This window comes from Polistes dominula, unplaced genomic scaffold (genome assembly GCF_049000335.1).
Source record: "Polistes dominula isolate Pdom_NZ unplaced genomic scaffold, Pdom_raw_medaka contig_15, whole genome shotgun sequence".
Lineage (NCBI taxonomy): Eukaryota > Metazoa > Arthropoda > Insecta > Hymenoptera > Vespidae > Polistes > Polistes dominula.
Window position 1 is genome coordinate 1,097,501 of NW_028300915.1, and position 15,887 is coordinate 1,113,387.

The 15,887-nt window shown below is 29.1% G+C and overlaps 2 protein-coding genes across 2 annotated transcripts in view; one reads left to right on the forward strand and one right to left on the reverse strand.

The window, feature by feature from the left end:
• kcc (solute carrier family 12 member kcc) overlaps nucleotides 1-15,887 on the forward strand; it is a 105,274-nt gene that overhangs the window by 31,354 nt on the left and 58,033 nt on the right.
• Nucleotides 9,622-14,255, reverse strand: LOC107073717 (uncharacterized). The gene is made up of 4 exons (XM_089170471.1): nucleotides 11,289-14,255; nucleotides 11,157-11,205; nucleotides 9,890-11,055; nucleotides 9,622-9,788 (listed from the first exon to the last, which is right to left on the reverse strand). The coding sequence occupies exons 3-4, from the start codon at nucleotides 11,037-11,039 to the stop codon at nucleotides 9,622-9,624; spliced, it is 1,317 nt and encodes a 438-aa protein (XP_089026597.1). The 5' UTR covers nucleotides 11,040-11,055; nucleotides 11,157-11,205; nucleotides 11,289-14,255.

Consider the following 15,887-nt stretch of genomic DNA (forward strand, 5'->3'; position numbering starts at 1 on the left):
GATTTCGTAGATGTAACAGAACATGTGAGGGAAGGGGATAATCATTCGATAACAGGAAGTTAATAAATCATAAATTTTTTTATTGATTTTAGTAATAAATCAAACCATAAAAGATTAATCGTTGAAAGGAAAGAAACGCCCCCAAATCCCTTTAGTGGTGGTGGGTTAGTTAAATGTATACAATCGAAAATCGAAACTGTATTGAAAATGTGTTTGACAGAGGATTCAATTAAACTTATATTTATACTAGGAGTGCCCCCCCACCGCCATGCGTTGCTGTGGCTCACAATTGGTTCGACTTTTTGTTAATAAAACAAATAATTCGCGATTAATAAAATAATATTGCGATAATAAATTGAGATATAAACTGTCCTATCTTTCAAATTGGTTGAAATTACACACAGTGTAGAAAGATTGATTAAAATCGGTTCAGTAGTTTAGGAGTTTATGGCAGACAAACAACGTGACACGTCATTTATATATATTAAGAAGATATAAATTGAGATATGGATTATCCTATCTTTTAAGTTGGATAAAACTGCATACAGTGTGCAAAATTTTATTAAAATCGGTGCAGTAGTTTAGGAATCCATTGCGGACAAACAACGTGATAATATATATATATATATATATATATATATATATATATATATATATATATATATATATATATTAATATACTACTATACCTAGTATAATATAATTATTATTAATAAATATATATATATATACTTCAATACATATAAAAAAAATTTATTATATCAACCATTATTTACATTAATAATTAATTTCACTAAAAAATCAATCAAACAAGATAAAGGATAAAAAGATAATTCATTTAAAAAGGGAAACGCCCTCATATTGATGGTGGGTTAGTTAAACGTTCTTCAAGATCGAAAATCGAAGCTATATTGAAAATGTGTTTGATATATACGGTGGCTAAAGTTAAAGGTAATACTACTACTCCTACTATAATATATATATATATATATATATCTAATTGAGAGAGTGAGTAAGAGGAGAAAACGTAGAGAATGATGGTCGATAGGGTTTTCGTAACGTGCCGTTAGCGAGTCGCTGCTAGAGAGTCTTGTGCTAGGGGTAGGGGTTCAGGATTGAGGTTCGGGGGTTGAGGTTGGGGGGTTGAGGGTGGCAGGCAGTTAGCTACCCGGTGGGTAGTAGTAGGTGCGCACCGTACGCGGATACCAGGTGAGTGGGGCATCCAAGTTGCGAGGCCCGGGACAACAAGGCGTAAACTTTACTCTCTTCTCTGTGTTTTCCATGTGTGTATGTGTCTATATCTATCTCTCTCTCTCTCTGTGTGTGTGTGTGTGTATGTGTCATCATATTCATCATTTTTTGTATTAGTTTTTCATCTTATTATTTATTCCAAAAAAAAAAAACAAAACAAAAAAAAACAACAAGAGAAAAATGGGATGCACATTTCTGTTTCATTTTTTTTTTTTCGAAACGCATATTTTACGCGAGTTTGTGTTTCCAATTTTTTTGTTCATAAATAATAAAATTAAATATAAAAGGGAGAATATGTGAGAGTAATTTTTTTTTTTTTTTTTTTCGTTTTATCTGTTCTTTTATATACGTACAATAATAATAATAATAATAATAATAATAATAATAATAGTAATAATCATCCTTTTTATCTTATCGTTATCGACACTTGATAAATTTCTTTTCGTTCTTTATTATCTTTGAAGAAAAAATGACAATTATTTTGACATTATTAAGGATAATCAACAAATTTCTTAATTATACCCTGCAATTGTCTTCTTCTTTTTTTTTTCTTCTTTTTCTTCTTCTTATCATTGAGTATTATTTGACTTATTTGTTTAACAAGTGAATTATAAAATTCGCGATGATTATTACAAATATACTTAATTGAAATATTACTTAATATGAAATTGTATTAGAATACGTGAATATTTCATATAAACTTTGAACATTGTTCCTAATATAAATATATTATTATTATTATTATTATTATTATTATTATTATTGTTATTGTTATTGGTAGTAAAAATCGAAGTAGGAAATTGCTGATAGACTGTCACTACGACGAGTATCGTATGGATGACCTTTGAAAGAAAAAGAAAGAGACAGAGATTATGTGTGTGTGTGTGTGTGTGTATGTGTGTGTGTGTATGTGAGTTAGAGGAACGGTAATTGACTATCGATTTGTGGCAAATCGTTCACGTCGACTAAAATCACTCCACCTATTTCTACACATGCCATTCGTTTCGTTAATTACGAATATATAACTGTCTCACCCCCATTCTTACTCTTACCCCCGTAAAATTTCGATAATTGATATCGTTTATAGTATACGTGCACATAGGGGGGTGGGGTGAGGAGGAGGGGGGGGTTATAAAATCGATTTTTGATCGAAACCATCACCACCACCACCAATGTAGACGCCAACTTTTTATATTTCGTCTTCTTTTACTTGATTACCTGTTGCTGCTACCCACTTTGTGTAAAATAATTTTATTTAGTGTCTTATAAGATGATTACTTAGTTGAAATTCTTCTATTTTTTTTTTTTAATTTAAGTACTTAAGGAAGGTACCAAGGTATGAAGGTACAAAGGTACGAAGGTATGAATTTAAATGAGATATTGTTTTTATCGTCTATTTTGTTTGAATTATTGAATTGGTTTCTTTTATTATATATTTATTTTATAGTATATTAATTTATATATATTTTTATTTTATTATAATATATATATATTTCTTGTATTTGTTCATTTAATCTCTTGTTCGTTTGAGAATTCGTAATTAAAACATGGAATTTCATGAACAATGCTGTTACCGTTGATGCATCTGCATACAAACCAACACACATCCACATATGCACACCTACTTTGTTAAAACAAACATACACATACATAGAAAACATTGTAAGTGTTGTATACACTACTAACCTGTGGTATTAAACTTAAACAGACACACACACACACATATACACAAACTTATATATACATATATATATATATATATATATATTGGGTTGTTCAGAAAGTTCGTGCTGATTTTCAAGATTGCAACACACATTTAATTATTTTTTTTATTCATATAATATACATATTTAATAAATTATATATATATAAGTGTTCATTCATGTTTCACACACACCTTTCTTTCAATTTTATGAGTAATTTCGAACATTTTATTCTTTCAAAACTTTTCAGGGTTTTTTTTCTTTTTCTTTTTTAGCAAAAGACACACGAACTTTACGAACAATTCAATACATTAAATCATATTTACATTTATTATCATTTCTATCTTTATTAAAGAGTGTTATTTGATATCACACAATTATCAAAAATGAGGTGCGAATGAACGATTACAATTCGTGATATCAATCTTAAGATCTTGTCAATGATGGAAGAAAGCTCTTTAAATCCATGAGATATCACTGAAGTTTGCTAAACAGTTATTTTTAAATACATTCAGGGTTTTTTTTTTTTTTTTTTTATTAACGCTTTCTTTCTTTTACTTTTCTTCACTCTTTGGGTTCAGTTTTTTATTTCTGCTTTTTTTTTAATTATATTTCAGTTACTTTTTTTGCTCGCGTCTTATGCGATACGCTTGAAAACACAGTGGCACAGAATTCACGTAGATTCGAACGTCTCCATTTGACTAACTTGTTGCTCCTCGTTTTATTTTTTTATTTTTTTATTTTTTCAAGTGAACAAAAATTTTTTTCTCTATTTTTTTTATAATTTGTTTGTTTTTTTTTTCTGTCAAGTAAGAGTTTTCTTTTTTTTTCTATCTTGACGTAACGCACATCACCACCCTCATTTCATTTCATCCCCTCGAGCGGTTGCTCCTCGTTGGACGTCGTTGGAAATCATTTTTGTTTTTTGTTTTTTTTTTTTGTTTTTTGGTATTGCATAAATCTCCTGACGGTATTTTTCTTTTATTTTTATTTATACATTTTATTTTGTTATTGTTAATGTTATTGTTGTTGTTGTTGTTGTTGTTATCGTAAAAATAATTTGATATATTACGATTTGAAGTTTTGTGATGTTAAAACATATATATATATACAGGATTATATAACATTTTTCAATTTATTTTTAATTTATGTGAAACATTTGTGTGTATTAACTCTATGGGGTACGGTGGGATTAAAAATGACCGACCTTTTTGATACACCGTAAAGCATGGTGTATTGCAATAGTTACACATGCTCTCATAAGTTTATATTTCATTTTATTTACGCAAAACAATTGATTATTAAATCTTTTTTTAAATTATGTTTTTACATTATTACATTATGTAATTAACCTTTATTAATAAAAAAATCTATCAATTTAGTTTCATTTAATATGTAATCAAATTTCCCTTACTATGCAACACAGTAAAGGGCTATATTTTATTATCTGAAATTATTCAATGCCCCACCGAGTTAATTTCATTTCATTTATCATAAATTATTATATAACAATTTTTTTTTTTAATATTTATTATTATACATTCCGTAATTATTTATTTTTAAGTTTTAATAATTTTTTTTGATGACACTTCTTGGTTCATTTGTAAAATTGCAATATCATTGAAAATGCAACAACAACGTTCATATTCCTGATAAGATTATCATTTGAATTGTCTGAATAAAACAAAGATAATAAGATAAATAATAAATATCTCACACATTAACGAGCTCGTAAAAAAAAAAAAAAATAAGAAAAAACCAAAAAGGAAAAAGAAAATTATGAACGATCGTCTCTAATGTTTCAGAAGATCGAATGAGAAGGTTGGTAAAAACAGGTAGAAGAATAATAGAAGAAAAGCAAAACAAAAACAAAAAAACATAAAAAAGGTTAGGTTAAAAAGGTACAGGGAAGGTTGAACGTTAAGATGAAGGGGGAGTAAAGGGGGAATAGAATGGTATGGTGGTTGTGGTGTATAACCAAAGGTGAACCGTGTGACCTGGTTTATTTCGTTTTATCGTTCCAATCGTGTACCACCACTCTCTCACATACTATAATACTTGTATTATATTTTATCGTATACTATACTATACTATTATTATTATTATTATTATTATTTCTTTCATAGAAATTTTGCTGTTGCTTTCTTACCATTGTTCGTGAAAAAAAAAAAAAGAAAATGTTAGAAAAAAATGTCATATGAAACAACATTTCCGAAAGAGGAATTCATCTATAAACGTTTGGTGACAAAAATACAAAAAATAAAAAGATATGAAACACCCGTTATATTATAGTGAGATTGTCAAAAGAATTAATTTATAAATATTGGTGGTTATATAAAAAAAAAATATGTGTAACACCCGTTATATTATATTTACAATGATATCAAATGAATTGTAGTTCAGGAAAAAAAGGGAATGAAATTTTCCCCTCAGAATAGAAAATATTTATTTTTTTTTATTTTTTATTTTTTTAATCAGAGTTGTCTTTTTTTTTTTTTTTATTATATCAAATATCTTATTTTTACGATAACACATTTCTATTGAAAAAAAAAAAAAAAACATTGCTTTCAATCATTTTTCCTCGTGTGACACTTCTTTTTGATTGGATGTTTCAAACTATTTACAATAGTTGGGGGAAAGTGAATCATCGAAGTGATGATAATAATAGTGTCTATCTCGTCTTTGGTTTTGTGATAAGAAAAATACTATTTCGTTCATGTTCTTTCTTTCTACTTGCATGTGTGTATGTGAGAGTGAGTGTGATAAAAAAAACAGGGCGGGGAGGGGGGGAGGTGTAAGTTTGGAAAAGGAGATAGAAAAGATAAAAAAAGTCATTTTGTCAATCATAGATTGGATTCATTCGATAAAAATTCGAATGATCATCGCATTATCTTTGAATATTATCAAGTGTTTCTTTTTTCATTTTTTTTTTCATCATCATCATCATCATCATTGGATCATTCTTGTGATTTTGCTTGTGTGTTTTTTTTTATGTTTTGTTCTTTCGAACGTCACACAATGTCAGAATTTGGAAACTTGTGAGTAGTGGGAATAGTGCGAAAGAACTTCGAATTTCGATACGTTTTAAAGGAACGAGACTGTGAAATTGAAGAATCGAAGATAAATTAAAGGTGAAAAGGAAAGAAAGAAAATTATAAAAAAAAAAAAAGGAAAAGGAAGAAGAAGAAGAAGAAGATGAGTGCTTCCGGTGCAATTCCACTGATACTAGCGAAAAAGGGAGAGATCGTTGAAGGCAAGTACTTCTTTTCTCTCATTGTTTTTTTGTTGTTGTTTGTTTTTACTCTCAATAGTTAAAAGAAAAAAAGAAAAAAGGTAGAAAAAAGGTAGAAATGGCATAGTTTTTCAACATTAATACCCTCACACCGATTACTTTCGTTGTTTTTTATCTTCATTTTCAACGATAAGTTTCTAGTACTAATACTGATTACAATTACTATAGTTTCTTTTTTTTATTGGTCAATAACCTAAGAAAAAAAAACAGAAATGAAAGAGGAACATTTTTATATAAAAATACGATTTTTTTCTATTTTTTTTTAATTTTTTATTTAAATAATAATTACACTTGATTTTAATAGAAATTGTATAAATAATTTTATGCATTCGAAAAAATATTATTTATTTTAATAATAATGATATTTAATTAAAATTGAAATTGTATTATTTATTTGAATAATAAATGTTGAATAATAAATAATTAATTATTAATTTAATAAATATTGAATAATAAATAATTTATTATTAATTTAAATAATAATTACGCTTGATTTTAATAGAAATTGTATAAATAATTTTATGCATTCCAAATATATTATTTATTTTAATGATAATGATATTTAATTAAAATTGAAATTATAATATTTATTTAAATAATAAATATTGAATAATAAATAATTAATTATTAATTTAATAAATATTGAATAATAAATAATTAATTATTAATTTAAATAATATTAACATTCAGTTTTAATTAAAATTGTACAAATTATTTTATACTACACACACACGAAATATTATTTATTTAAATAATAAATTATATTTAATTGATATAAAAATAATATAAAAATAATTTTACAACATTTGAAATATTATTAACATTAATAATTATACAAGGATTATCATGATAAGAAAGTTGGAGTAATAATAATTTACAAGCGTTTATTATTTCAACGAGAGTTTTTTTTTTTTTTTTTTGCTTAATATTTAATTTCAAGTATAATTAATAAAATGGAAAGGGATGTTGGGTTAATATTTATAAGTAAAGACAAAAAAAATGAAATGGTTTAATGGAAAATTCATCGAAAACTTTGTTCTTAAATAATTCATCGTAAAATAGTCTTTTAACTTATCTCGAACAAACTTGTTAAAACTTTTTTAATTGCAATACTTTTTCCAGAATATTTTACGAATTAAATTAAAATCTTCATACACACACACACACACACATATATATATATAATATTTAATCCTTTTTTTATTTTTTAATATTATAATAATAAAATAGAAATTAAGATATTGGGATCTGTAGTAGCACTTGAATACGCTATCTGTTGGCTAAATTCAAAATTAGTGTAGATAGGTCGAATTCCTACGCTACATGGGATCACTAACACTTGAATACGCTATCTGGTGGCTAAATTCAAAATTAAAGTACATAGGTCGTACGCGTAGAGATCCCAATACATACACGTATAAATAAAATAGTAATTAATTAGATTAAATAATTACAAAGGATAAACATTGATCAAAATAAATTAAAATCTTTTTGTTTAAAACGAATATTTGGTTTAAAACCAAACAACCAAAAGCAAAGTTAATTAAAAAATTTCTCTTTTTTTAAATATTTTTTTCTCTCTCTCTCTCTCTCTGTCTCTCTCCTTTCTCTCTCTAATAAACTTTCTCTAATAAAATTAAAGTTAAAGTTAAACAACCATGTTACCTACCGTAGTTACCTGTAGTTTTATCGTAACAGAAAAGTTACATCGAACGAGTATTAGTATCTCAAAGATATATATATATATATATATACTAGGGTGCCCCGGCCACGCGTTGCTGTGGCTTTTTTCGAGGTGAAAACTTTTTCATAATCAGATCGATTTAAAAATCGTTAAATGAAAGAACGTAAAACTGATAAAACAAAGATAATTTATTAATTAATAAAATTCAGTATATAATTTTTTATTCCAGACAAAAAATAGCTTACTCCTTGTAAGTATGTATGTATGTTAGAGTGTGTATATTGTATGTATGTAAGAATGTGGTATATGCGTGAAATAAGCATGGAGCGCTGTGAATGATGAGGGAATATAAAAATAACAAAAGGCAAACATTATTTTTAAGTTATTATAATTTATTCCTTAAAATTATATATCATTAATTAAACAATTACGACAGTAACACTATTAAACAATATCAATCTCTTAATGCTATAGCGTGAACAATATTTTTTGTTAGTCCATCTTTAGCTAACACAAACAAACTGGATGGTTTACCCACTCGAGAGCATGCCACGTATAATTGTCCGTGTGAAAAACATGGTGTTCTCAAATCTAATCCACAAACAGACATTGTTTGACCTTGGGATTTGTTGATAGTCATTGCAAATGCCAATCTAATCGGAAACTGAATACGTTTGAATTGAATTGGCACATCTGTAGGTATAATAGGAATCCGTGGTATGAGTATATTTTCACCTCTGAACTTGCCATTTAAAATCCTGGCTTCGATCACGTTTTTCATTAATTTGTGAATGACTAATCGCGTACCGTTGCACAGCCTGGGCGGGTTCAAATTACGAAGCAAGATAATTGGAGATCCAACCTTTAATTGTAAATTATGCGGTGGCATGCCTGGCAAATCCAGTGAGTTCAAAAACTCTGTGGGAAAATTTACTGCTTCGCTGTCGTCGCAAACTGTATCAATAGATTTATATGATACCAAGTTCCCTGGCAACAACATTTGTATCTTCAGATTTAAATTGTCAACGTCTACATTTTTTGCCGCTAAAATCGCTCTTTCGGCAAGCCATTCATGATTTATGTACTGTGTGTGTACATCGGGAAATATTTGTTCAATGAGAGTATCTTGCGAATCAGCGATTGTGCAGAAATCGGTCGGTAATTTTACGTATCCAGTTTCATCTATAGCAAGTTTTCCATCACCGATATCTAAGAGTTGTTTTGAAAATGTTTCAGCGGATGGATCTTGAAGCATTTGAACGCGCATATTTATTTTTAGTTGTAATTTTTCAACATTACGCCACAATGGAGATGATTTTAAGCAAGCGTTGATCTCATCAGCGTATGTTGAACGTGGAATGACTGGAAGTGTTTGTCTGAAATCACCTGAAAGGACCAACAGAGTTCCGCCAAATAGTTTGTCACTGTTTTTAAGATCTTTCAATGTCCTGTTCAACGCCTCAAGTGAATGTTTGTGTGCCATAGTACATTCATCCCAAATAATAATTTTACACCGTTTCAGCACAGTGGCCATGGACGATTGTTTCTTAATGTTGCATACTGCGTCAGGGTTATTCTGAATATTTAGTGGTAGCTTAAATACTGAATGAGCTGTTCTACCTCCATCCAATAAAGTTGCTGCAATGCCCGATGATGCAACGGCCAATGCGATGCCATTATTTGATCGTATTTCAGCAAGAATTAGCGAAATAACGAATGTTTTGCCAGTTCCACATGTCGACCATGAATTGTTGACAAAGCTCACGACATCGTAAAATGACGTTGTCCAGGCCACGTCTAATCATTAATCGGTACGCATAATAATCCTTTGAGCTAACGTTCTTGTTTGTTTCAGCTCCTGTAATATTTGTTCATAAAAATTAATTTAAATTTAATACGTTGAATAATTTAATTGTTTTGTTAAATGATTAATGATCAAATTAATAATCAATGAAGTACCTGATACGGGATCTCGTTGTTTTATGTTCATGCAATATCCGTCTTGTCCCTTCCAGAATATTAGCGGATATTGGAGAGCATCATATGAACGATGTGTGTCAGCAATGAACTGAAGATTATTATTTCTTCTACGAATCACAATTTCTCGTGCAGCTGTACAATCGCCAACCATGATTCCAGCAACATCATCAACAACGGGTGCATTGAATCTACGAATATGCTCTCCAGCTGGTGTTTTATCAGGATTAATGACGATAGCGTGATTATCGCTTTGTAATTGGTGCATATGTGATTTGAATATTTTCAACAACTCGTTGTGCTCGTTCAAAAGAGCATCTAGCTCGCTGACGATGCGCCTGGCATAAAGTGAATCAAGGTTATTATAATCACAACGTGCATTCACGCGATTGGCAAGTGCGCTTTCGGAATCCTCGCCGCCCATAAAGTAGATCTGTAAGAATTTATGTGGTTCGTTTGGCATTGGCAGCAGTGAGCCCATTTTATGATAAACTTGGCCTCTGATTGTGAATGTAGAATTGAATTGTTGACCATTTGCATTAGTATTTCGAACTATTTCTGTTGCTCCGAACGATGTCATTTGAAAGCATGAATTGAAACTTCGAATTGACTTCAGGAACACATTAGAATCTGGATCCGTGCCGATAAGTAAGCCGTTCAATGGTTCAGGTGGTGTTTCAATTTCAGGTAGTTGCACTTTTCCTAACGTGCAACACATCCCAGCTGGCTCATTTTTGAATTTCAGAGCATGACAATGCGGACATTCCTTGTCCATAGCACCAATTACCACTTTTGAATGAGCATAATATTCAATATCGGGCTCATACTGGAATGCTAGACGCAGGAATGAATCAGATATAAATGCTCGATGTACCTGTTGTCGTTGTTGGTCACTTGTTCTTCGTCTATTGACTGTGAAACGGCGTGATTTTCGTTGTTCTAATCTTCTGACTTCATTGCGTTCAGCTCGTGTATCTTCTGGCTCTTCTTGATGCAATTGCGCCATTCTGACACGTGCATCAGTATTTTGTTGCTGGATTTGTTCTTCTGTTCTTTCGGATCTGCTATTTCGCAACTTTCGAGCTTTACTTGTACTGCGGCTCAAATCAGCCCCTTTGCGTTTTCTTGGCATTGTGATTTTCTGGAAACTATGAAAATCTTAATTGTTCAATTACATTTTTTTAATAAAATTAAATTAAAATTACATTTTTATAAGATCAACAACATAAATAAAAAAAAGTATACTTACAACACAAAATCCGTTGTTATTGGAAGCTCGTGTCACGTAATCACTTGAACTCAAAATTGATAATTTAATAAAATTAAATTAAAATTACATTTTTATAAGATCAACAACATAAATAAAAAAAAGTATACTTACAACACAAAATCCGTTGTTATTGGAAGCTCGTGTCACGTGTTGAGTACTTTTGAGGTTATAAAATCACTTGATTAACTAATCGTGCAAAATACACTCAAAATTGATAATTTAATTATTATTGATAAAATAGGAATGATTAAAAGTTAATATAAGAGTTACACTGAGATAGCAAAATAATAATTGTCAACGTTACTACTACACTTGATGCATAAACAATAATGATGGCCGACAACTGTGTAGGGAGTAAAAAATAAAGGAAACCGGCTTCGTTCTCATCCCTACTCCGTGCTGTTTACTGGGTCAGAAGTGACACCTATAAACATCTGGCGGGGATAATAATAACTAAATAAATGACGATTGATCAGTTATCGACCGGAGAGGAAAAATGATTAAATTACTAAAATAGCTATTAAAAAATAAGGGTTGATCGTAGAAGGGTGAAAATTAAGGATTGTATGTATTTTTGTATGCTGTATCATAAAAAAATAGAAATTACAAATTTTGTCTAAAAAATGAAAAAAAAGTTTAGGGGTGGACTACCCCTAACATTTAGGGGGATGAAAAATAGATGTTGGCCGATTCTCATAGATACCGGATAAGCACAAAAAATTTCATCAAAATCGGTCAAGCCGTTTCGGAGGAGTATGGGAACGAAAACTGTGACACGAGATTTTTATATATATATAGATGTAACATAGTTGACAAATCATTTCGTCAAAGGCATTTGGGACTCGTTTTCAAAGCAACGAGGTAATTCTATTAAACTCTCCTTCAACGAAACAAAATTATGCACTTTGCTAGACCGTCCTTCGCAAACTACATATACACATACACACACATACATACATACATATGTATCTAGTATACCACTTTTACATCAATTTTTCAAATAAACAAACCTTTGTCATTCATCTTTACTGACCCGTAACAAATTAACACATACCTGTTTTACATCATACATTTTTATATTACATTTCTTTTTCATTCACCTGTAATCTAACATTTATTTTATATTCTAGAAAAGTTCAAAGTTTTATAACAAATATTATTTATTATTATTCATTTCTATTCATATATATATATATAATAAATAAATAATTAAAATTTCATTATTCGGGATACTAAATATATAAAAACAATGTTTACAATCATACATCATATCTCATACACACATCACATGCATATCTTCTTAACGTATATATAAATTATGTGTCAAGTTGTTTGTCCGCAATGGACTCCTAAACTACTGAACCGATTTTAATGAAATTTTTTATATTTTATATAATTTATCCCAACTTAGAATATAGGATAGTTTTTGTCGCGATTATTTATTTATTTTTTTATTACTAATTTAATGATTTATTATTTAGAGCTTATCTAAGTAACCTAGTTTCTTTGAACATTCAACAGATGTCGCTGTATTATAATGCAATTATTTCGATAGATTCACGTCATATTATGATTTTCTTTTTTTGTTAAATTTACATATGACAAATCTAACCTCACTGTTCATATTTTTTAATTATATTTACTAAATTGTTTTAGAATTATATTTCATTAATATTTTATAACAATATTCGTATAGTTTTTTAATAAACAATTTTTTAAATAATTATACTCAAATGTGATATGATTTAAATATACAATTACAAATTTGTTTATTCTTTTGTGTTTAATTTAAACTCACCAAAATTCTAAGTGAATAATAATTAGACTTCATTGAACAGTTCAAACGATCAATCTGATTGTAAAAAAAAGTTTTCACGTCAAAAAAGCCACAGCAACGCGTGACCGGGACACCCCTTAGTACATATATACATTAATAAACGTAGTTGTGTTTGTTTTTACAAGAGAGGGTTGGTTGGTATAAAAACAAAAGTAAGATAAGATAGAAATGAAATGTTAAACGAGAAGTATTATTAAAATCGAAATAAGGTGTTTGGTATCGGTTGGTGGCATCGTTACCTCGTTGTCTGCGTTCTATCGATTTTTCGTGACCTTGTGCTACCACACGGCGAAGGCACGAATTACCTCGATACGCTCTTTAAAACACTGGGCTTCCTATCCATAGTTCACAATGTATTCACAATGTTGTTATACCTTAATACGAACCCACCACCACCACCACCACCACCACTACCACCACTAGCAGTAGCACTAGTACTACTACCACCAACCCTAGCAAGAAGAGTTTTCCAGTTCGAGGCCGACCATCACCAGACGGAAATAACCTCTCCTAGGGGTTGAGGGGAATGAATAAGAGTAGTAGGGGGGTTGGACACGATAAATTGACGCCAACCAGTCGACAAATTGATCATGCTAAAAGAAAAGTAAGATAGGAGAAGTAGGGAATGCTAAGGGAAAGTGGAAAAACATGCCTCACAAAAGGATGGACAAAATACAATAAGGAAGGGATGTTCCTAACTCTTCCTCGATCTATCTCTCTCTCTCTTCCAATCCAATTTCTTTCTATTTCTACCCTTATTTTTTATTCATTCCATTTTTTTGTTTTGTTTTTTTTTTCTCTTCCCTAGTGTTTCAAAAAATGGTGTATTACTTTATTTATGTATATCGTTAGTCGATTTAATAAATTGTTATTGTTTATTTTTATACTATTGCTATTCGTGTAAATATTAATATTAATTATAATGATAATTATTATTATAATTTTTTTTTTTTTTTAAAGAAGAAACAAGGTAACTGTAATATGTGGTAGTATTAATATTTAAATTAGAATCAACGTAGAAAATATTATAATTTGTATATATATATATATACTATGCTTGTTTATAATTTAACTAGGGGTGTTGTGTCACGCGTTGCTGTGGCTCACAATCAGTCCGATACACACATCTTTAAGTCAATTTATAATCATTGCGATTATAAATTAAAATATAAACTATCCTATCTTTCATGTTGGATGAAAGTGCACACAGTGTGAACAATTTTTATTAAAATCGATTCAATAGTTTAATTAAGATTGATATTATTGATAGTCGTGTTAATTATTATGATAATAATAATTATATTTAAATATAATTATTAAAATTAAATATAATTAATATATAGAAATATTATTATAATATAAAAATTATATAACTAACGTTGTAAATAATTTCTATATATATATATATATATATATATATATATATTATATTTGTTTAAAATGTAATCTGTGAATGTTCATGTAATAATTGATTAATAATTATGTATATAATATTAAAAAATAAAAATAAAAAAATGTCAGCCTAAAAATTTGAATTATAAATTAATTTATATAAATAATAATAATTAATATAATTAATAATAAATTTCAATCGGCATAATTTGATTTGACAATCGATATAGATTTCAAAAGGATGATTTTAAATCGATTGTATTCGAATATATATATATATATATATATATATATATATATATATATATATAATCGAATAGTTCGGTTTCTCATTTTCCTTCGTAAGCCACAGAGTTCGAGGGGGAGGGGAGGGGAGGGGGTTGGAGGGGGAAAGTTGAATTACGTTTCTCAATCCTAACCGCATCTGCGGCTACGTTGAATAATAGTTTACTCACCTAAGGTATCGTCAGGGTGGGATACAAATAAGGGAGAACCATTATCTTGGTATCGTAACCAAAGGAAATTACATTTTCAATGAGGAATCCCCCTCGTTTCCGTAATTCTAATCAATTGACGATGAACTATTTTCTTTTTAATTATATTAATAATTTAATAATAATAATAATAATAATAATAATAATAATAATAATCATCATAAATTGTATCTAATTGGAAAATATAATTTTCTACATATTAATAATGATAATTAAAAATACGAATGAGATATTTGTTTAACAATTTCGAACATTTATTTATTGTTAAAAGAATAACGTAACAATTTGATATGTGTGTGTGTGTGTGTGTTAAAATAATATATATTATATATAAAAAATATTATATAAATAAAAAATAATATATATATATATATATATATATATTTTAACATAAAAGAGAGCAAAACCCTTATAATAAAACTTTCATAATATTGATAGTAGTAATAGTAAAGTAATAGTACTACTACTACTACTATTACTACTACTACTATTACTACTACTACTAATATTAGTACTAGTAGTAATAATGGAAGCTTCTGTTCGATCGTGTCGTTTATTTTCATGCTCTCTTCTTCCACCTGTTATATCGTACACGTAATCCCAGGGATAATCGATATTACGACATCGTCGGATTTATCGACGTCATATTCGCCAAAGAGAGAGAGAGAAAAAAAACAGAAACAGAAACAGAACGAGACTAACACCACCCCCCAACCCATAGCCCCAACCCCACCATCATTGGGAGGAATGGGGGATGCTGATAAAAGCTAAAAAAAAAAAATAAAAAGAAGTAGAAAAGTATAGAGTACGTGTGATACGAAACGAGTTCTTCTTCTGTCAAGTAAGGGTAAGGTAGAGGAAGGATAGGGGGTGGACAAGGGGTGGGTAGGGGATGGGTAGAAGGGATGACTAATCTTTCAGCTTCTTCTTTTCTTTTTTTTCTTCTTCTTCTTCTTCTTTTCCCATCCAATGGTTGTTTACGAGATC